Source organism: Halichoerus grypus, chromosome 6 (genome assembly GCF_964656455.1).
Source record: "Halichoerus grypus chromosome 6, mHalGry1.hap1.1, whole genome shotgun sequence".
NCBI classification, from domain to species: Eukaryota; Metazoa; Chordata; class Mammalia; order Carnivora; family Phocidae; genus Halichoerus; species Halichoerus grypus.
The window spans coordinates 172,054,211-172,074,003 of record NC_135717.1 but is presented as its reverse complement, the minus strand read 5'-3'; the positions used below and the strand labels follow the sequence as shown (position 1 = coordinate 172,074,003).

The 19,793-nt window shown below is 62.4% G+C and overlaps 2 protein-coding genes across 3 annotated transcripts; both read left to right on the top strand.

The window, feature by feature from the left end:
- Nucleotides 1–2,013: 2,013 nt before the first annotated feature.
- TNFRSF13C (TNF receptor superfamily member 13C) lies at nucleotides 2,014–6,757 on the top strand. Of its 2 annotated transcripts, none has more exons than XM_036098278.2 (3): nucleotides 2,014–3,138; nucleotides 3,478–3,711; nucleotides 4,097–6,757. In XM_036098278.2, exons 1-3 carry the CDS (start codon nucleotides 2,808–2,810, stop codon nucleotides 4,276–4,278), a joined length of 747 nt encoding a protein of 248 aa, XP_035954171.1. In that variant the 5' UTR covers nucleotides 2,014–2,807; the 3' UTR covers nucleotides 4,279–6,757. The 2 variants fall into 2 exon arrangements, with proteins under 2 accessions (XP_035954171.1, XP_035954170.1); XM_036098277.2 differs by having other exon boundaries at nucleotides 3,475–3,711.
- A 6,754-nt stretch (nucleotides 6,758–13,511) lies between these two features.
- Nucleotides 13,512–19,771, top strand: SHISA8 (shisa family member 8). Its single transcript, XM_036098275.2, has 4 exons — nucleotides 13,512–14,162; nucleotides 16,736–16,866; nucleotides 17,668–17,814; nucleotides 18,272–19,771. Exons 1-4 carry the CDS (start codon nucleotides 13,636–13,638, stop codon nucleotides 18,664–18,666), a joined length of 1,200 nt encoding a protein of 399 aa, XP_035954168.2. The 5' UTR covers nucleotides 13,512–13,635; the 3' UTR covers nucleotides 18,667–19,771.
- The last annotated feature ends 22 nt before the right edge of the window (nucleotides 19,772–19,793 follow it).

The following is a 19,793-nucleotide window of genomic DNA, read 5'->3' as shown; positions in this document are numbered from 1 at the left end:
TGCAGGCCATGCTTCACAGCGGGCCGGGTGCAGACCCTGGCCAGCCCCCCTGACGCGTGGGTCATCCCTCGGCCCCTCAGAGCCCCTGCTTCGCCATCTGGAAACCAACCGGACGTCATAATACCTCCTGTGTCAGAGGCATTGGGAGGGTGTTTTGAGGGGAATTTGAGGGACAAAGATCATGGGAGACTCCCTTTTCCCTGACAGACCCCAACTTACTTATCTTTGTCAAACAATTCATCGGTGAGCGAAAACGTGAGAACACTGAGACATTCCGTTAGATGGGTTTCTCAGCAACAAAGTCCCTTTTCTACTCAGGACCTTTGAGGCGATGATATCAGAATATTTAAAATAAAAAGTATCAGGCGCCTGGTTGGCTCAGTCGGTGGAGTGTGAGACTCACAACTCTTGGCTGTGAGTTCAAGCCCCATATTGGGTGCAGAGATTACTTTAAAAAATTAAAATCATGGGGCGCCTGGGTGGCTCAGTCGGTTAAGCGCCTGCCTTCGGCTCAGGTCGTGATCTCAGGGTCCTGGGATCAAGTCCCACGTGGGCTCCCTGCTCAGCCGGAAGCCTGCTTCTCCCTCTGCCTCTGCCCCTCTGCCTGCTTGTTCTCTCTCTCTCTCTCTGACAAATAAATAAATAAAATATTAAAAAAAAAAAAAGTGATGGAGAAAACATGAATAAAGAAATTAATAATCTTGACTTCAGAGATGTGAACCGAAATAAGGAATACACTGAGGATTTAACCTAACATTTATCCCGCTGGTCTGTCGGGGAAATTTCTCTTAACTGTGAAGTCGCGATTCGAGGCCTTCCCTCTGCGACTGAGAAGGTCTGTCCCAGCTCAGTCACCTGCACACGCCTCTCGCCGTTGCCTGCTTCGTCCTGGGCACGTGCGTGCCCCGTTCGGCACCTAGGAGGCCCCGGGTAAACAGTCACACTCCCCCTCTGACTTGCGCCCCCGAAGGCCTGTGTAAGTGACCCCAGACGGGCCCCACTGGCCCACCTTCTCCCAGGGACAGGTTCCTCGCTCCAGGTTCCCACAAGACTCAGTCTGCTCTGCCCAATGGAATGAGGGTTAAGTGAGGTGCCCGGTCCCATGTAAGGGCTCTGAGGTCCTCAGGGTGACGGGTAGTAACGGCACCACTAGTGAGGGGGCGGGGATTCTGCCCCCGCTGCTCTGCAGGCTCCTGGCCCCCCACCCCCTCACCACACACCCACACTCACACCCCCACCCACCACCCCAGACCCACTTCTCCTTTGTAGCTGCGCTGACGCCTACACCTTCCTGCCAGGGAGCTGTTGGCCCGTGGGCAGGGGCCGGAGAGGCAGTGGGCCAGGGCTCCTCGAGGCCGGCCGACGCAGGGGTCTGTGTGAGTCCTCAGAGTCCCCTGAGCCAGAAACCTGGGGCGCAGCCTTGCTCCCCTCACTCCACAGCACCACTTTTTCCTCCTAAACAACTTCTAGATGGTTCCCCTGCCCTGGACCATGGTGTCCTGTCTCCAACTCCACAGCAGCCAGAGTGAGGGTCGCTTCTGAAGCACAGCTCAGAGAGTCTCTCCCTGCACTCGTAGCTCCTGGGGCTCCCCACTGCCCAGGAGCCTGATGCTCGAGGCCCAGCACGTCTGCAGCCTCAGGCTCCCCGCCTTCCCAGCATCGCCCCGAGGCCGTAGCCATGCCTGTCCCCAGAGTAAGCTTCTCCTCTTACCTCTCTTTGCCTTTGCCCTTGCCAGTCTCTCTGCCTGGAAGATTTCTGTCCCCCTTGCAGCTGCTAAAGATCCACTCCTGTGCCCAAGCCTCTGCCCTGTGCCCTGGACAGTTAGCTTCTACCTCTGTGCCCCCCAGCCCTGAGCGCTTGGGGGTCTGGTACGGCCCACCGTGCCCGTGCTGAGGCTCTCTGCTGGGGCAGCAGGTGTCAAGGAAGGCAGAAGGGGCTTGTGTGTGTGTCTGAGACTCAATCTGAGAGACACGGGTGACGGACAGGTGGGGGAACCCAAACACGGGAGAGACAGACAGAGGGGACCTCACTGAGACGCAGAGGCAAGCAGACCAGGACATACACAGCCCTGGGAAAAGGGAGTTGGGATGGACAGGCCGCCCACTGGGCCTTGGTCTGTCTGTCTGTTCATCTGTTGATCTGAGTCTCCCTCCTGCGTAGGATCTGGAGACCGAGCCATCTGTCCTTGGACCCTCGGCTACCCTCCCCCTCCCGGGCTGTGCCCTCTACTCCAGCCAGAGGTTGCTCGCCATCACGCAGATCCGACTACGGCACTGTGTGCTCAAAGCCCTGCAGGGCTCCCTGGTGCCCTCAGCCAGAGTCCAAGCTCCTTAACCGGCAGCTGAGGACCCAGCCCAGCCCTCTGACCCAGCACTCTCCGGGCTCCTCCTCTGTCATGCTCCCCTAGACCTCGCTCCATCTGGCAAACGCCTTCTCGTCATCACCTCCCTGACAAAGCCTTCCTGCCCCCTGCATGGCTGCGGTGAGGCATCGTTTTTCCCTAGGACAGGCGGGCTCTCAGGAAGCATTGGATGGACTGAACCAGCTCGGCCTGGGAAGGGCAGGAAGGATCCCCAGAGGAGGATGCAGGTGAGGTGAGCAGGACATGGCTGGTGGGGATTGTCAGGGGCTGTGGGCTGGCCCCTGGGGAGCAGGACAGAGGAGGCCACCCAGAGGGCTGTGTCCTGACTACAGGGGCCCGTCTATTGCCCAAGAGCAGGCCCAGGTCTGCACCCCAGCACTGTCCCAGCGCCCCCAGCACAGGGCCCGCCCAGCCGGCGTCTGGGGGTGATGGTTGAGTGGTTGAATGGAGGAACCACAGGTAGAAAGAGAAGGTGTGGGCTGCAGGGCCTTGGGGCCCTGGCTGAGAGTGGTCCCACCCCAGCAGGCAGGAGGGTGGGGCGGGGCCCGGTGGGTGGTGGCCCCTCCCGGTTTCCTCCTCTGGCCGCTGAAGCCCGGCTCAGTCCCCGCTGGGTGTGAGAGAGTCCCCAGCATGGGCAGCAAGAGGAGAGGTGCCAGGAGCCGGCAGGGCAGGGACGGCCCGGCCCCCACGCAGTGTGTCCAGGCCGAGTGCTTTGACCCTCTGGTCCGAAACTGCGTGGCCTGCAAGCTCTTCCGGACGCCAGAACCCAGACCGGGTAAGAGTCCACCCACTCCGCCAGCTGGTCAGCGGGGGCAGCCCCGGGGGAGGAGGAGGAGGGGGGTCCCGCTGCCTCTGCCACACACTGGAGCCAAGGGCATGGCTCCCACCTGCCCCAGGATGGTTTGATGGGGGGCTGTAAGCCGGGGCCTGGATGGGGGCCGGCCGGCGGTCCCCACGTGGCCCTCACCGCTCCCTCTCTTCCCCTTCCCCTGTCCACCCCGCCCGGCCCTCCCTCCCCTCCCTGGCCCAGCCTCGCCTCCCTCCGACCCTTCCCCTCCCCGGCCGTCCCTGCCCTCCGCCCCCTGCCCTCCCTCCCCGTCCCCTCCGCCAGCAGCCGGGGCCAGCAGCCTGGCGCCCGGGACGGCGCTGCAGCCGCAGGAGTCGGTGGGTCCCGGGGCCGCCGCCGAGGCCGAAGCCGCGCTGCCGCTGCCCGCGCTGCTCTTCGGCGCCCCCGCGCTGCTGGGCCTGGCGCTGGCCCTGGTCCTGGTGGGCCTGCTGAGCTGGAGGTGGCGGCGGCGGCGGCCGCACGCGGCGGCTCCCCCGGGGGCCCCGGCCCCGCACCCGCACGGTAAGCTCCGCGGGGCGGGGGCCGTGGGAGGGACACGGGCGCCCCTGGGCGCGGGGAGGCGTGCGGGGGGTGGGGGAGCGCGGGCTCTAGGGCGGGCTCTGAGGACCTCGGGCCGGGCCGGTCCCCGGGAGGGACACAACTCTAGCCTCCCAGAGCTGTCCGAGCAAGAGACCCAAGGCTCCCACGCTTCTCCCTTCCCCCCGCATTTCCCATATCGCCAGCCCCCTCTGCATTTCCTGTCCCAGGGCCCCATCACATGCCACCCCTACCCACCCCTGCAGGGGGGTTTCAGTCCAGGGCTGTCCCTCCAGTGAGGCTTCCAGAACAGGGGTGGGGAAAGGCTGAAGGGGATCCTGACCTTGCATTCCCCACCTCCGCCCACCAGAGGCCCTGGACAATGTCATCATCCTCCCCCCGGGACCCCATGATGCCACCACTCCCGTCTGGCCTCCAACAAGAGAAGACCCAGCCAACACCCCACCTGCCCACAGCGTCCCCGTGCCAGCCACAGAGCTGGGCTCCACCGAGCTGGTGACCACCAAGACAGCCGGCCCTGAGCAACAGTAGCCACGGAGGGGGCAGGAGGTGGCCCCTGTGCTCCCTGTGGGCTATCAGCCAGGGGCTTGGAGGTTGGATTCGGCTCTTCACCCCAGTGCCCACCTGCCCCTTTTCTGGGAACCACGCTGCTCCCCAGCTAACCCCGCAGAACCACAGACTGCAGACCACAGGGCTCAGACGGCATGCATGGCGTCCTATGGCATGTTAGCCTTTGGCTTAAAACCAGACGATCTTTGGCAGCCCTCGAAGGTTGTGGCTGAGCTCCTGTGCTGGGGCACACCGCGTAGGAGGTTTTTCTTTAAGTGCCAGGAAGCCACCATCAACCAGAATGAATCTAGGAAAAGGATCAAGTGGGAAGATGCTTAATTTATAGCTGGGTGTTGTATTTCTTTAATACTTGCTCTCAGAGCTGTCCTGCTTTTAACTGATGCAAATGGCAGCAATGAGTAACCAACTGACTGGTTCGCTTCAGGATTTAATACAGGATGATTTTGATTTTAACAAAGAGCCTGGATTGTGCTAATTCTCAGGTATCTGTACCCTAGGGTCAACCCTGAGCTTGGCCCAATCTCCTAGGACCTACGATGCCATTTTCACCCTGGTAGCAGCTTCCAGAGCCCCACGCTTGCACTTGGGAGGAAGTCTACAGCCCCTGTGGGGCTGGACTGCATGCTCGCGCTGAAGGCACACTGCCAAGCATCTCTCTCAGAGGCCACCTGGAGTCCCAGCTGCCTCCGAGGCTCACTCAGCTGTACACAGGGAAAGGCCCAGGACCTTCAAGGGGCTCCTTTGTTCAGAGGCTAGAGCAGACCTGTGGCCTTGAACCGGCTGGGCCTGATGTCCCTTGAGCTCCCTCTCTCTATGGCCTGCCCTCCTGAAGCACTAGGCCCCAAGTGCTGTGGTCACTTAGCCATTCTGTGCAAGCCCCTGGGGTCACCCATCATCCCAGTAGGACCGCTCCTCTGACAGCAGGGCACCTTGCTCTGGGGCTTGGGACCGAGACCATCTCCTCGAGTTGTGGACCATGCCGTACTGGGTCAGCCGCTGCCGCTCCCCCGGCGCTCCTACACAGAGTTAGAACCTCGTGACCCGGACTCTGTCCTGGACAGTACTTGGAACTTGTCACAGGTTAGCACCTCCGAAGGAACATAGACTAGGAGTCAGAAGATGGAGTTTGGGTACCATCTTGTCCCACTGTAGGGCCTTGGCCATGTTCTGTTCCATGCATTAGATGCCTTTCTGCCTACTTCTCCCTGACCTGCCCAGCAGAGCTGCCTGGCAGACGCCCACCCTCCTGCCCACCCTCTTCTCAGCCCAGGAGACAGTCTGGAGCCCCCAGGACCCTGACACCCACATTCAAGTCTTCCTAGCCACTCCCTCCCTGAATTCATCCCGAGTGCCCTCCCCGCCAGCTGCCAGGTGGCTGGGGCAAGGTCAGGTGGCTGGCAGTCGGCGGGAGGGTGGGAAGCAGGCCCAGAATGGGCCCAGACCTCCATTCCACTTCATCTCGGGTTCGGGGCATCTGTGCTGTTCCTGGCCACCTCCGCCTCCCACTCACCTTTTCCACCACAGCTGGGGGCTGAGCCCTGGGGGTAAAATGAGTGGGTAAAACCCCTCTGGGGTCCAGACATGCAAACCTCTGGCACCACTGTGTCCCAGCCAAACCCCAGCTTCCCCTCTGGTCTCGGTTTCCATTTCTGAAAAATGGGGGGGTTGGATGCAAACTGCTCCTCCGGACCTGTGGCCCTCAGAGGAGAAGGACTTGAAAGAACCTTAAAGGATCTTTGTCCTCACCCCTCCATTTTACAGATAAGGAAACTGAGACCCAGAGAGGGAGAAGACTTGGCATCATTGCCCTCCAGCTAATAACAGAAGGGAGGTTCCTTAGGGAAGAACCAGGAGCAGAGGCGGGGGGAGATGTGGGCAAGGAGGGGGTCAGTCTCCCTTAGCCCCCGGAAAAGGACCCCACCACTCAGGGGCCTCCAGTCTCTGGCTCTGATCCCAGGAAGTGCTTTCTAAGAAGGCTTCATGAAGTTACTGCATTTGATCTTAATGACAGCACCTGGAGGAGGAGCGTGGGTATTTGTTTGCTTTTTTTTTTTTTTTAAGGTTTTATTTATTCATTGGAGAGAGAGACAGGAGGAGTCGGGGGAGAGGGGCAGAGGGAGAGGGAGAGGCAGACTCCCCACTGAGCAGGGAACCCCACACGGGACTCGGGGCTCGGACTCGATCCCAGGACCCCGAGATCCTGACCTGAGCCCAAGTCAGATGCCCAAGTCAGACTGAGCCACCCAGGCAGCCCTTGTTTGCTTTTTAAAAAAGTTTTTTTATTAGAAAAAAAATTGAGACACATATTTTGTAGACACTTTGGAAAGTTCAGGGCAGTAACCCAGGGTGGAGTCTATGGAGAAATGACCCATAATCCTGGGTGGGTTCTCCTGAGTAATTGTAATCATTCTACACACATAAATTCATCTTTGCTGTCGTATTTGGTGAGTTTTCTCTTGTCTTTCAACACTTCGCCAACAAGGTTTTCAACACTTACGAAGTTTTCCACTTCAGCATTTGGTTGTTTTTAGCTTTTACTATTGTAGCCGAGGAGCCAAGGAGCACCTCCTTGACATAAATCTTTGCCTGAGTTTTTTTATGGCCCCTGTTGGTTGAATTGATTTCCTGAAAATCTGGAACAGTTTATGTCCATGAACAGGGATTAGATGTCCCATGTTGCAGATAGGAAAAAAGAGGCCCAGCAGGTGAAAGGATCTGGCCCAAGCTACAGTATGCCTGCCGTGGTGGAGCTGGGCTAGACAGAAGCTGCTGCCCCTACCCGGCATGTCTGTCCAGAAGGTCATCGGCCCAGGTGCCCTCCTTGGGGGCTACTGACTCCAGGGATTGATTCCAGGCTTTACCCCTTGTTTTCCATCACTCCTCAAAGATTCCTCTCCCCAACTAGTCTCTTTTTGCTGTAAAAGGGACCCAAGATAGACTTTGGAAGAACTGCTGGTTGGGGTGGGAACCTAGGCAAGCAGCTTTCCCTCCCCCAGCCTGTGTTTCTGGCCAGTTTTTCCTGAGGAGGGTCTGGTTTCCCTGAGGTCCCCAGGGCCTGGGCAGGTGGAGGAGGGGCTGGCTCAAGTCTCAGTTCCTCCTGGGGCTTCCTGCAGGCACCTTTCACTTCCTGCCCAGCAGCCCTGGGCTCTGCGCTCAGGGTGGGGGTGGGGAGGCCCAGCTGGGGAGGCCAGGGAGGAAAGACCTGACCCCTTACCTCCCGCTGTCTCAGCAAGGATGGCCTCACACAGCCCTTCCCTTTAGAAGCTGGTGGCATCTCTCTGAGCCTGCCTCCTCATCTTCAAAATGGAGCCCAAGGGCCAAGCAGCTTTCGGGGATTAAAGAGGTCATGTGGCAAGTGGTAGGGTCTTCACCCTGGAGTGCCTCCACCTTCTTTCCCTGGGATGCAGACACTTCTTGCCCAGAGTCACCAACCCGCGGAAATTCCTCTGGAAAGTGAGTTTCCCGGAGCTGGTCTGAGGCTCCAGTCTCAGCAGTTAGCTCTCCTCCCACTCATCCATTTGTTTACTGCTCCAATGATCACACCAGATCGGAACACACCTGCTCCGGGCCAGGGCCATTCTGGGCAATGCTTGGAGGTCAGCCTCAGGCCCTGCCATTAGGTCCTGGTCCAGTGGGAGAGATGGAGCGGGGCGCAATGACAGGACAGGGCGATCCCTGCCAGGGGGTTGGCTGATCCAGCATCTAGGGACTGCTTTGGACAGTAGCAATTATGCCCTGAGTCTTGCCCAGTTTTCCTGCTGGAACGGAGCAGAGAACAGGCATTCCTGGCCCAGGGGACTGTGTGCAAAGGTGCAGAGGAGGGGGTGCAAAAGGGTCAAGAGCAGGGCGCGGAGGGGGGGAGGGGGAGAGGGGGGGAATGGAGAGGGGGGTTGCCCTGGCCTCAGAGTGCCCGGTGGGGCTGTCAGGACCTTTCCTGTGCTCATGCCTGCCCCTCAACACATGGGGGGCATCCGTCCTCAGCCCCACCATTTAGTGTCTCATCAGACCCCTCTGGCACTCCTCTGGGCACAGAGTGGGAGCTCACTCCCATTTGTTCTTTTTTGCGTGGCTCAGGCCACATTCTTCTTCACCGGGGACTGAAGTCTGCCCTCTCTCCACTCTGTGCCTGCTCCCCAGCTGCCTGGTCCGGACCCGGGGGTGGAGGTGGCGGTGGGGTAGGGTCCCGCGGAGGGAGGGTCGGGGAGGAGCGGGGAAGACACAGATGTCCCAGTTCCCGGCCCACGCTCTTTCCCGGGACTCGGGGCGGGGAAGCTGCCCAGGCAACGCTACAGGGGTCCCGGGACCCAGAGGGCCTCTGAACATCTCCTCCCTCCCCTGAGCTGCAGAGAATCTGTGATGCAGAAGATGACTCCGGGGCAGGCGAAAGTCTATCTCCGCAGCGTCTGCGGTCAGCCCAGCAGGTGGCACCGAGACCTGCCTCCGCCGAGCCCGGGGAGCGGGGGCTGCAGGACCGAGCGGATGGGGACAGGGCGAGAGGCGCGGCTGGGGGCGGGGTCAGGGAGGGAGGCGGGGCTGAAGGACCCCAAGCCTCCAGGGAGTAGGAAAGGGGCGGGGCCAAGGCCAGCAGAAGGCGTGGGTTCAAGGCCGAGGGACGAGGAGAAAGGGCGGCACCTGGTGAGCGGCGGGACCACGACCACCAGTACCTTCTCCAAACCCTGGACCTTCACGCTCACGCGGGGTCCCCGTCCTCACGAGCATCCCGTGCCAGAAGAGGCCTGGATGCAGGGCATGGCCCCGGCTTTTGAGGGACGTGTCTGTGTCGAGGGGCGCAAAAACGCCTCCGCCCGGGCTGTGGGCTCGGAGCTGACCTCAGAATTGTGTCCAGGAACCGGCAGGCCGGCGGGACAGGGAGGGCCTGTTCCTGGTGGGTGGACGCGCTGTGTGGCCTCCGCTGAGCTCTGTCCTCTCTGAATCTATTCCCGTCGTAGGGACTTAGTGGCCAGCTCCAGATCTGCATATTCACTAGGGCCTTTGGAGGGTCCCGAAGGGGGAGAGGGGGAGGCAGCGGAGGGGAGCGCCGGGAAGAGGGTGTCCGAGGAATTGGGACTGGAAGCTAAGCCCCCGCTCCCAGCACCACTCTCCACCCCTCCCACCATGCTGCTCCCCCGCGACCTCAGCCTGGGCGCCCCCTCCCTCCCACAGGCAGCTGGAGCCTGAGTCACGAGCTGCCTCTCAGAGACAAAGGAGCTGCGGGCCCTCCCCTCCCGACCCGCTCCCCGGACTGGTATAGGCATCTGTGCTAGCAGGAAGTCCATCGTTCTCTAGAATCTCTGCTTTTTGGGTAACCCTCCATCATGGAAGAAATGGAAGCGAAATGGGCTTGGGAATGACTGTTGAGGCTTACGGATGGCACCCATGATGGCGATCACCCATCTAGCGCTGCCGTGGGGGAGCTCCCACCAGACAGCATGTACCTGCGTGTCTCTCCGGGGGGGGGGGGGGGGGGGGACATTGGCTTCTCCCTGCAGCCCTGCCAAAGAGGTGCTAGCTGAAAGAAAACAGGCCTAGAAAGGTCGACTGTCCTATTAGAGCAGGAATTCCAACCCACTTTATTTATTTTTTTTAAAGATTTTATTTATGTATTTGAGAGAGAGAATGAGAAAGAGCGAGAGAGCACATGAGAGGGGGGAGGGTCAGAAGAAGAAGCAGACTCCCCGCTGAGGAGGAAGCCCGATGCGGGACTCGATCCTGAGACTCCAGGATCATGACCTGAGCCGAAGGCAGTCGCTTAACCAACTGAGCCACCCAGGCGCCCCCAACCCACTTTAATCTGGCTCCAAAATGAAGGATAAGTAGGAGCTGTCCGTGGGAGGGGCTGGAAAGGCATTCCGAGAGCAGAGAACAGCCTGTGGAAGGCCAGGGGCTCCTGAAGGAGTCAGGGCACCAGGCATTGTCAGGCGTGAAGGGTGTTATCAGGGTGTAGGGACACTTCCTTGGGCCGGGGGCCTCCAGCTGCGCTCTCGCTTTGTATGAAACTGGCCAGAAGTAGGTTTGGGACTCACAGTGCAGGTTCCAAGCCAGACCCTGGTCCTTCCTGGCTGTGTGCCAGTTACAGAAAGTCATTTCTGCTCTCTGGGTCTTGGGTTTGTCTCTAGGAAATCCCAAATTCCCGGGCCCAGGGCTGGGGCAGACTGGTCACTGACCCCCACTCTAAAATGGGGACACTGAGGCCCATCCTGGCCTTTCCCTAATGTCCATGACCTCTCGGGACCCTGAGCCTTGCACAGCCAGAGCTGGGCTCCAGGAGAGGCCTCAACAGCGAAGGAAGAACGTGTGTGCACACGCGCATTCACACGGACACACACATGCACGCGCATGTCCGTGGTGGAAGGAAGGCCCTCATAGCCAGGCTGGCCCTGGACGTGCACTCTCGCTCACATTCGGGAGCCCATGTAGCCACTCTCACACTCAAGCCGCCAGCACTCAGAGCTGGGGGCGGGGCAGGTGCCCTTCAGGCACAGAGACACGGATCCTCTGCCCGCCCCGTGGGGCTCGCTGCAGATGCCAGGGGTTATTTTAAGCCTGGATCAATGGGCGATTTTTGGTGACACAGGCTTGGGGGGGGGCAGGCAGAGGAGACAAGAGGCGGGTGCTCTGGTACCTTGCTGTGGAGAAAGACCCCAGGGCCCAGGGAGGGCAGCCTGGGCAAAGGGGTCACTCTTCAGCTGGGCTGCTCCATTTCTAGATCCCCTTGCCCAGCAAACGGTCAGGGACCTGAGGGGCAGGGCCAGCTGAGTGGCAGTGCCAGCTGAGTGGCCAGATCCCAGGGCTCAGTCAGCCAGCCATGGCTTGTCTCTGCATGTGATCCCCCCCCCCCCGCCGCCCCCCAGGCTGTGTGTTAACATTGAGAGAGCATAAGTGCACGGCATAAGCCCGGTAGATGTGGGCCTCTATGGTTGCTGGCTGAGAACTGAGCCAGACTGAGATAGAGAGGAAGCCATGGATGTGGGGAGGAGCTGAAGGCTGGACATCAGTGGGGGGGCGGGGGACTGGAATTCAGGACCCAGCTTCTTCACTGGACAAATGGAGATTATATATATATATATATATATATATATATATATATATATATACACACACCTGATGGCAGCAACATGGGTGGAATCTCAGTGGAGCACCCAGTGATGCCAGGACAGTGGGGTAAGAGAGGGGCCCGGGGAAGGGACATAACCCAGGGAGGAGCACTGGGAGCTCTGGGCCCAGAAGGGTCACCCTACCTGGGAAGAGGACAGTCTCAGGGGGACAGAGACAAGCCTCTTTAAACCTAATACCCAGCCACTGGGTGAGAAAGGGGGAAGAAGCAATCCCCCTCAGAGCCCTGGTAACCTAGAGGGCAAGGTGGGGGCGCTGATACAAATCGGACAGTTTGTGCCATGGAGTCCCTTTCTAGGACTACCTCCCCCCCCCCCCCCGGGGGAAGCAAGAATGGCTGCACCAGAAAATACAGCGACTAAGTTCTAAACAGAGTAACAAACAGAAAGTTTGACAGTGAAAAGTAAACTAAAAACACAGTATGTAAAGTGGGGCATATTTTAGCCTCAGTTGTCGCTGGTGATGGGATTAAGGCAATTTCATTTCATTGCTTTGCTCATCTATTTTCTTTGTCTCTAAAATTGTGATAGTCTTCTAATGGGGTCGGGTCTTCTGAGCTGGATCAGAAGAGTGTTGTGGGTGAAGGAGGAGGGAGCTGGCTATCTCTGGACAGGGCACAAGGAAGGACCCCGAGGGGGGGAGGGCCTCTCAGCACTAATACCTGAAATTAGTCTGTCAGCCCCTCATCTCCGCAACACACGGACTTGATCCTCCTTTAAATGTAAATCCTTCTCCTTCCTCCCTCCGCTTCCTCCATTTTTATAAGCTGATCCCAGTCGCCGAGTGAAGATACGATGCAAAGGGAAGCAGGGAGAGCCCTAGGAGCCCAAATCTTACAAAAACTAGAGGCTAAAGTCACATCATTCATTCATTCATTCATTCATTCAGCAGATACGACGCTGTGTGGAAGGGCTGGGTGTCTGAGGCAGAGAGAAGCAAGGCGCCAGGGCTCGGTCACATTTTCCAGTTAAACCCAGCTTCGGAAACACCATGGAACGGCTCCGTGCTAGGTCCAAGTCCAAACTGCTTTCCGCCCCCTTCTCCCGGGGAAGGCAGAGCACCGGAGAGTCCTTCGGGGGGCGGGGCGGAGGGTCCGCCGATGCCCCGCCCCCTGGCCCGCCCCCGCCCCCTCACCGGAGTCCGGCTCCCGCCCAATCTCCGCCCCCTCACACCTGGGGTAGCGAAGAGATCCAGGGAGGACGCGGACCAGGCCATGCCCATCGCCATAGAAGTGGGGCCACCCCAGGGCCCCAGTTCGGGGTCCAAGAGGTTCTGGGACCAGGGCGCGCGCCCCGGGGCTAACGCTGCGCTCCAGGCGGCACGGAGAGGACCAATACTTGGCCCTCTGCAGCGGCTCTGCTCCGGGTTTCCTTCCCATTTGAGAGGAGGGAAAATCGAGGCGCAGAGCGGGGACGGGGCCTGCCACCTGTCACACTTCTGTCTCGGTCAGAACTGACGGAGAGGATGGGAAGGAGGAAGAAGGGGGTGGGGGCGGCAACGACCCTCCCGGGACCTCTCTGTCCCCTAAGTCCCCGCACCCGTAAAACAGGCGCACTCACGCGGGCCTGTGTGCGAAGTAACAGTCCTGAGAGCCATAAACTGAAGGCCCTGGAGCTCCCAGTTCCGAGGAGGCCTTCGGGGAGGGTCCCCGGTGGGGCGCCCCGGCCGGCCGTGCGGGCCCCGCCGAGCCCCCTCCCTCCCCTCGCGGCGGCCGCGCTCCTCCCCCGGCTCTGCCTCCCGCCCGCCCGCCCTCCTTCCCTCGCTCCCTCCCTCCCCCGCCCGCCCGAGCCCGCGCGGAGCCCGAGCCGCAGCCAGAGCGCGGGCAGCGCGGAGCGGGCGGCGGGAAGGCAGCGGTGTCGGGCGGCCCGCCGCCCCCGCTAGGCCCGGGCCACGCACACCCGCCAGGCCCGGGGAGAGGCCGGGGACGGCGCGCGGGCGAGGACTCGGCGCCCGGCCCCGGGGGGCATCCCAGGGCGAGGACAGCCGGGCTCGGGTCCGAAGTGAGTGCCGGCGGAGGACGCGCCCACCGGAGGTGCGGCCCCGCGAGCTCCGGGCCGTGGCCAGCCGGCTCTGGGGTCCGAGGAGGAAGGGGACGGCCGAGGAGCGCGGTCCCTGAGGGCGCGGAGGAGCCGGCCCGGAGGCCGGGCGGCAGGGAGCCGCGCGCGCCGCCATGCCCGGGGCGCTGTAGCCGAAGGCGCGGGCCCGATGGAGCGGGCAGGGGCGCGGGGGCTGCGCGGGGGCGGCGGCGGTCCGCCGGGGCTCCGGCTCGCGCTCGGGCTGGCGCTGCTGCTGGCGCGGCCGCCGTCGGGCGGCGCGGGGGCCCCCGAGGCGCAGGAGCCCGCGGAGCCCGGCACGGCGGCCCCGGCCGGGGGCGACCGCTGCCGCGGCTACTACGACGTGATGGGCCAGTGGGACCCGCCCTTCAACTGCAGCTCGGGCGCCTACAGCTTCTGCTGCGGCACGTGCGGCTACCGCTTCTGCTGCCACGACGGGCCGCGGCGCCTCGACCAGAGCCGCTGCTCCAACTACGACACGCCGGCCTGGGTGCAGACCGGCCGGCCCCCCGCGCGTGCCCGCGACGCCGCCGCGCCCCGGGACCCGGGCCGCGAGCGCAGCCACACGGCCGTCTACGCGGTGTGCGGCGTCGCTGCGCTGCTCGTGCTGGCCGGCATCGGGGCGCGCCTGGGCCTGGAGAGGGCGCACAGCCCGCGCGCGCGGCGCACCGTGACCAGGTGAGCGCGCGCCAGCCGGGGCCCCGGGGCCGGGATCCCCGCCCTCTCCGCCCGCCCCGCCTGGACGGTCCTTCCCGACCGGTGGGCGCCCCTCGCCATCCTTCATCCTTCTCGCCCGTCTGGAAACTCTGGTCCTCTCAGCAGCCCCCTCCTCCTGGTTTTTCCTTCCTGTTTCTGTCTCCAGGTCTGTTACTCCCCCCACCCCCACTTCATGGAGGGAGACAGCTGATACCGTCTCCCCTTGACCTTCCGGACGGAGCTGGGTGCTGAGCCCTCCTCCCCCGCGGCTGCCTCCTCCTCCGGAGTGGGCGGGAGAGCTGGTCGTCCCGGACAGAGGGCACAAACACCGCGCACCCAAGAGAGGGGGCCTGGGGCCCGAGACCCACTAGTGCGGGATGGGGGCGTAGGCTGATGTAGCGGTGGGTGTCTTAGGCCCCCACGGTAGGGAAGGGAGGGAAGGGGCATTTTCTGTAGCTCTCTTGGGTCTCTCCCCTCCTGCTTCTCGCCCCACTACCCCCACCCTTCCACTTGCCTTCCACCCCACCCCCATAACTGTGACTCAGGCCTGACCTTCTTTCCCTGGAGAGAAGGCCTCCCCCCACCCGCTCCACCCAATACACAACCCACCCCATCCCAGACAGGGGTCAGGGTCTCTCCCTGTGTAGGAAGGCGCTGGAAATGTGGGGGACACAGATTCATTGTTGCTGAGGCCAGGACAGGTGCTAGCTGAGTCTGAGCTTTGTGTGAAGTGGGGTCTACAAGTGGGGTCTCAGCTCGAATGGGGACTCTGGGATTCTGTGTCCTCACCCTGGAACTCTATGCCCACCCCCGCACTCATACGCTCACATGCCCCCAGCCACCCCATGTATTGGGGCCTGTGCCCTCCTCACCCAGGTCTGGGCTCCCTTGGGTGTGCGACAGGCTGGTATTTAGAGGTGACAATAGAGACGCCCCCAAGCCTGGGTAGGCCAGGTATGGAGGCTGCCTGCCTCCTAGACTTCAGGGGCAGGGGATGAGGGCTTCCCGGGCACTCCACAGCACCCCTGTCTCCCAGACAGCTGCAGGGCAGAGCTGGGAGTGGAACCCTGGGCTCAGCCGCTGTGCTGTCTTGGTGATGTGGAGGCTCTCATCCGGGGTCCTGGATGCCGTGGGGGCAGGTCCTGAGCTTGGAGTCCCTCGGGCTGGGCAAGGAGAAGTCAGGGCATGTCCTTGACTAGAGCTGAGCCGCTGGAGCTGAGGGCCGTGAGGGTGTGTACACCTCTAGGCTGGGCCACCTAGCTGACACATTCCCCTGGAGCCCACTTCACCCGCAGGGGGCGGGAAGCAGGCCTGGTGATGCATCAGGACGGGCTGGCCCACCCGTGATGTGCCGTGTGGCCTAGGCCAGTCCCTTCCTCTGTCTGGGCTTCAGCTCCCATGTGCCCTCTTTTTTCTCCTCTGGGGAGATCAGGAGCCCAACTTAAGCTCATGTGTGGGTGTGTGCTGAACCCCTGCCCCCCTCCCCCGGAGTCTCACCCTTAATTCCGCTGTGTTGAGGTTGATGGTCAGCTCCCCTCCAAGCTCAGAGGAGCTGGAGTCTGTCCCTGGAGAAAGTTTGCGCAGAGGCCCAGAGGCATGAAAATCACTCAGGTGTTTGGGAGAACTGACGCAGAGCTGGGACCACCGGGCCGGGCAGCGGAGGAGCGGGCAGGGCATGAAGATCCGCTCAGGCGGGCCTTCACATCCTGCCACACTGCAGCCAAACAGCACCTACCCCAGAGGGCCCACCTCTAGGGCGCTTCTTGGTGCTTCAGCCATTTGAGGCCCCAGCCCCAGGAGGGAGGGTCAGACTGCGCCGGAAGAAAATCATGGATTCCGGGCACCAAAGGCAGCTGGGCTGGAGGCTGGGTCTGGCTGTCTGCAGGGAAGGCTCAGTCAGAAGCTGTCACACCTGGGTGGGGCTGGGTGTCCTGGTAGCAGGGAGGTGGCTGCCCAAGGTCACATAGTCTTGGATGCTGGGCTGCCACTGTGGGATCTCCTCGCTCCTCCCTCCCCTTATCTGTCTGTCCTCCCCTCCGTGCCTGTGTGGCAGCTTTGTCCCAGGACCCAGCAGAAGCCCCTGCTGCAGGAAGGGAGTTACATTGGCAGGTAAAGAAGGCTTCCTGGAAGAGGAGGGATTCTGGTGGGGTTTGAAGAATGAGTAGGAGTTTTGTGGAAGGAGATGGAGGAAAGTTGTCGGCACGGGGAACAGCACAGGCCCAGTCCAGCAGCCTGATACACTTGCAGAGCTTTCACTGGGAGAGGAGGTTCGACTCGGATGGGTCTTGGAGAATGGACTCTGGGAGCGGGGGAGTCTTTGAGAAACAAGGTAGTCCTGGCCACACATGACCCCATTAGCGTTTCCTGACCTGCTCTGGAAGTGGCCAGGTTGGGGAAACCAGATGTGGAAACTAGATGTGTAAGATCAACCGCAGGGCAGAGGCCCAGCGAGGTCAAAAGAGTGACAGAGTGGTGGCTGCTGGCCTGGGATAGGCCCTGGCCAGTGGGGAAGCAGGAGGTCGGGAGGGCTGCTTCTCATCCCTCTTTCCCCACAGGACACTCACAGAACTTCTGAAGCAGCCGGACCCCCAGGAGCCACTGCCCCCACCCCTGGGCCCACCTCTGGGTAGCTGTGTCCAGGTGCAGATGGGTGATGGCCTCCCCCGGGGCTCCCCCAGCAGCACAGGTGTGTACGCTGGGGGACCGGCATAGGTCCATCTACAGCACAGGGACTCCCTTGTCTGATGTGGGCCTGGAGCAGGGGAAGGTGTGTGCTGAGGGGGGAAGAGGCTCTTAGCTGACTGTCTCACAGTTGGAAGGAGCTGCGGGCCTCTGCAGGTGTGCGAGTGGGGGCTGGGCAAGCCGGTCAGCTCCCCTGGGGAAGGGAGACCTGCTGAGGTGTCCTGCAACTTCCAGTCACAGGGACTCTGTGAGGAAGGTTCCAGATTCAGGGCTCCCTGGCTCAGGCTGTGGTTCTAGGACTTGGCTCTGTGCCGGGGGGGAGGGTTGGGGGGGTGTCGGGGGAGGGTTCTGCCTGGCACCAGCCTGTGGACTCCTCTGGGCCTTTTTCTCCAGGCTGGAGCCTCCCTCTTGGCCTCTTGCTGGTGAGGCAGGCTTCACAGCAAGCCCCCTCCCCTCCCCTCCCCTCTGTGGGTTCTAATGCTCCAACGTTAGCTCCGTCTCCTGAGAAGCAGGTCCTGGGACTCAGTGCCTGGCCCAAGCTGGACATGCTGGGGAGTCATCCACTGGGCTGGCGCCCACTCAGGGCAGCCTGCTGTCATTCACGTTACTGGGAGCCGGGCCCCTGCTCCAGGCCCCGAGATTCTGTCAAGTTAGGTTCCTCTCTCAGGCTCCCTCAAGTAGCCCCCCCCCCCCGCGAGCTCTCGCTCAACTGCAGTCGGGGAGAGGCCAGTGAAGAGTGCTAGTGCAGGTGGAGAGTGTCCCCCACTCAGCAGGCCGGGTCTCCCCTTCCCTTTCCCCGCTCCAGACAAGAAGCGCCCCAACAACGTGCCCCTGGGGTCAGCAACACCGGGACCCCTGCGTGGCCCCAGGCTGCAGGGCGGTGGCAGCATGACGCTGCAGCCCGACTACGCCAAGTACGCCACCCTCAAGGCAGCCGCGCTCAAGGCCGCAGGTGAGTGGCCGGGGAGCCCCGTGTGGGGAGCGCCGGGCGCTGCACCCCGGGTGTCCAAGCTCCTAGAGCACAAGGCTCAGGGTCCCCGTTCCAGTTCCACAGTTCCCCGCCTTGCGGGTCAGCGCTCCAGCCAGCTTCTGTATCGCGCCTACGCAGGGAATCGGCTCCCGCGCCTCGGCCTCCCGTCGCCTCACCGGGCCACCCGGCTGGTCCCCCACAGCGGCAGCCAGAGCCCGGGGCGTGGAGACCCGCGTCTCCCTCGGCCGGTCCCCGGCCTGCCCCGCCCCTGAGCCGCTGAGGCCCCGCCCCCGAGGCCTGACCCCCGCCCCGTTCGGCCCAAAGAAGCTGAGGCCCCGCCCCTGCGGCCTGGCCTCCCCCTACCCCATCCCGCGAGTCGCTGGGGCCCCGCCCCCGGGGCCTGACCTCGCTCCCTGGCTCGCCCCCACTGTCCCCGCAGAAGCCACACCACAGGACTTCTACCAGCGTTTTCCCGCCAGCGAACCTGCCCCGCGGACCCTCCCGGCGCGGGCCCCGCGGCCCCGCGAGGACTTGCCCGCGCTGCTCGACGCCTGCCCCTGGGCCCCGCCGGGCTACGCGGCCCCCGCGGGCCTCGCCCCGTCGGGCCACTACAAGGCGTGGATCGCCGGCCGCCAGGCCCGGCCCGCCCCCCGCGGCCACCTGGCGGCTCAGGCCTCCCCCGCACCCCGGCGGCCCGGCCACGCGCCCCGGCGCCAGTTCAGCGTGGAGAAGCTGCCCGAGGCCTTCAGCCCGCAGCCCCCCGGCCTTTATGGCAGCGCGGGCCGCGGACCCCGGCACCTGAGCACTAACAGCAAAGCCGAGGTCACCGTGTGAAGACGCGGCCCGCTGGTTCTCCGGAGCCCTCGTGTCTCCTGGGGCCCTCGTCTGTCTGGGGGGCGCCTTGGGCCGGTTCCAGGGGAGGAGGGGCGCCGGCCGTGGAAGGCCAGCCCTTCCTTATGCCTGCCCAAACTGGACTGGGGCCTTGGAGCCTGCAGGGCTAAGAAGGGGCCCACTGGGGAAGGCCAGTGGTTCTGTTCTCGGGGCCCTAGGGCCCGGGTTCCTCATGTAAATAAAGCCTTTTCTGTGGCTCCCATCCCTGACAATAAAGGAGCCCCGGCTTGGCTGTGAGAGGCACTGATGGTGGAGGCATTGGTCATTGACTGGACAGACGGCGGTCCGGGCAGAGGGCACAGCATGTGCAAGAGCAAAGGACTGCTCCTGAGAGCTGCGGGCAAGTGTTCTGGGAGCCAGGGAGAAGTGGCTGGAGAGGGTAGTCAGGGTTGAAGGCCAAGCTTAATGTCCGCACCAGTGGTAGCCATGGGAGACGGGCAGTTGAGCCCCAGCATCTCGAGGCTCCAGAGCACAGGGGAGAGGGCTGTCTGGGAGCCTGGGGCCCCCGGGAGGGTCCATGCCCCTTACTGGAGGTGAGCCCCCTCCAGCCAGGCACTCACTCCACATCTTGAGTTGGTTGAGCCAGGCTCATCCTCATTGACATAATCTGGCCCTGAGCCGGCACCTGGCTTGCAGGCCACTTGGCCAGCTTGGTCCAGGGCCACCCCCCTAATGGGTGTGGGCAGTGGGCCAAGCGGACAGCTGGTGCTCAGGATGGGGGAGCCTCCTCCCAGTAGCTGCTCTGGGGGAAAGCGAATGGGGATGCTGGACGCCGAGCCCTGGCAGTGTCCCCACTGGGGGGAGCTCACACATGCTCGGCTGGGCCAGCTCTCCCCTTCCTGCCAGGCAGGCTCCGGGTACCTAGCCGTGTCTCAGGGCATTGCCAGCAGCCTGGGTGGATGAGTTGTACCAGGGATGGTTGGGGAGGTTGAGATCTGGGTTATGACCCTCACTGTGTGACGTCAACAAAGCCGCCCCGTTGGGCCTCAGTTTCCCTCCTGTGTACCCTAGGCATCGTATGCTGTTTTAATAACAATGGTCACCATCTGTTGTTGCTTCTTTTATTTAGT

Excerpts from the sequence above, each read along its gene's own strand:
- TNFRSF13C (XM_036098277.2), top strand. The coding sequence starts at position 2,808 with ATGGAGGAACCACAGGTAGAAAGAGAAGGTGTGGGCTGCAGGGCCTTG. Across the intron at positions 3,139-3,474 it reads GACGCCAGAACCCAGACCGG|CAGCCGGGGCCAGCAGCCTG; the intron begins GTAAGAGTCCAC and ends CCCCTCCGCCAG. Across the intron at positions 3,712-4,096 it reads CCCGGCCCCGCACCCGCACG|AGGCCCTGGACAATGTCATC; the intron begins GTAAGCTCCGCG and ends TCCGCCCACCAG.
- SHISA8 (XM_036098275.2), top strand. The coding sequence starts at position 13,636 with ATGGAGCGGGCAGGGGCGCGGGGGCTGCGCGGGGGCGGCGGCGGTCCG. Across the intron at positions 14,163-16,735 it reads GCGCGGCGCACCGTGACCAG|GACACTCACAGAACTTCTGA; the intron begins GTGAGCGCGCGC and ends CTTTCCCCACAG. Across the intron at positions 16,867-17,667 it reads GGGCTCCCCCAGCAGCACAG|ACAAGAAGCGCCCCAACAAC; the intron begins GTGTGTACGCTG and ends TCCCCGCTCCAG.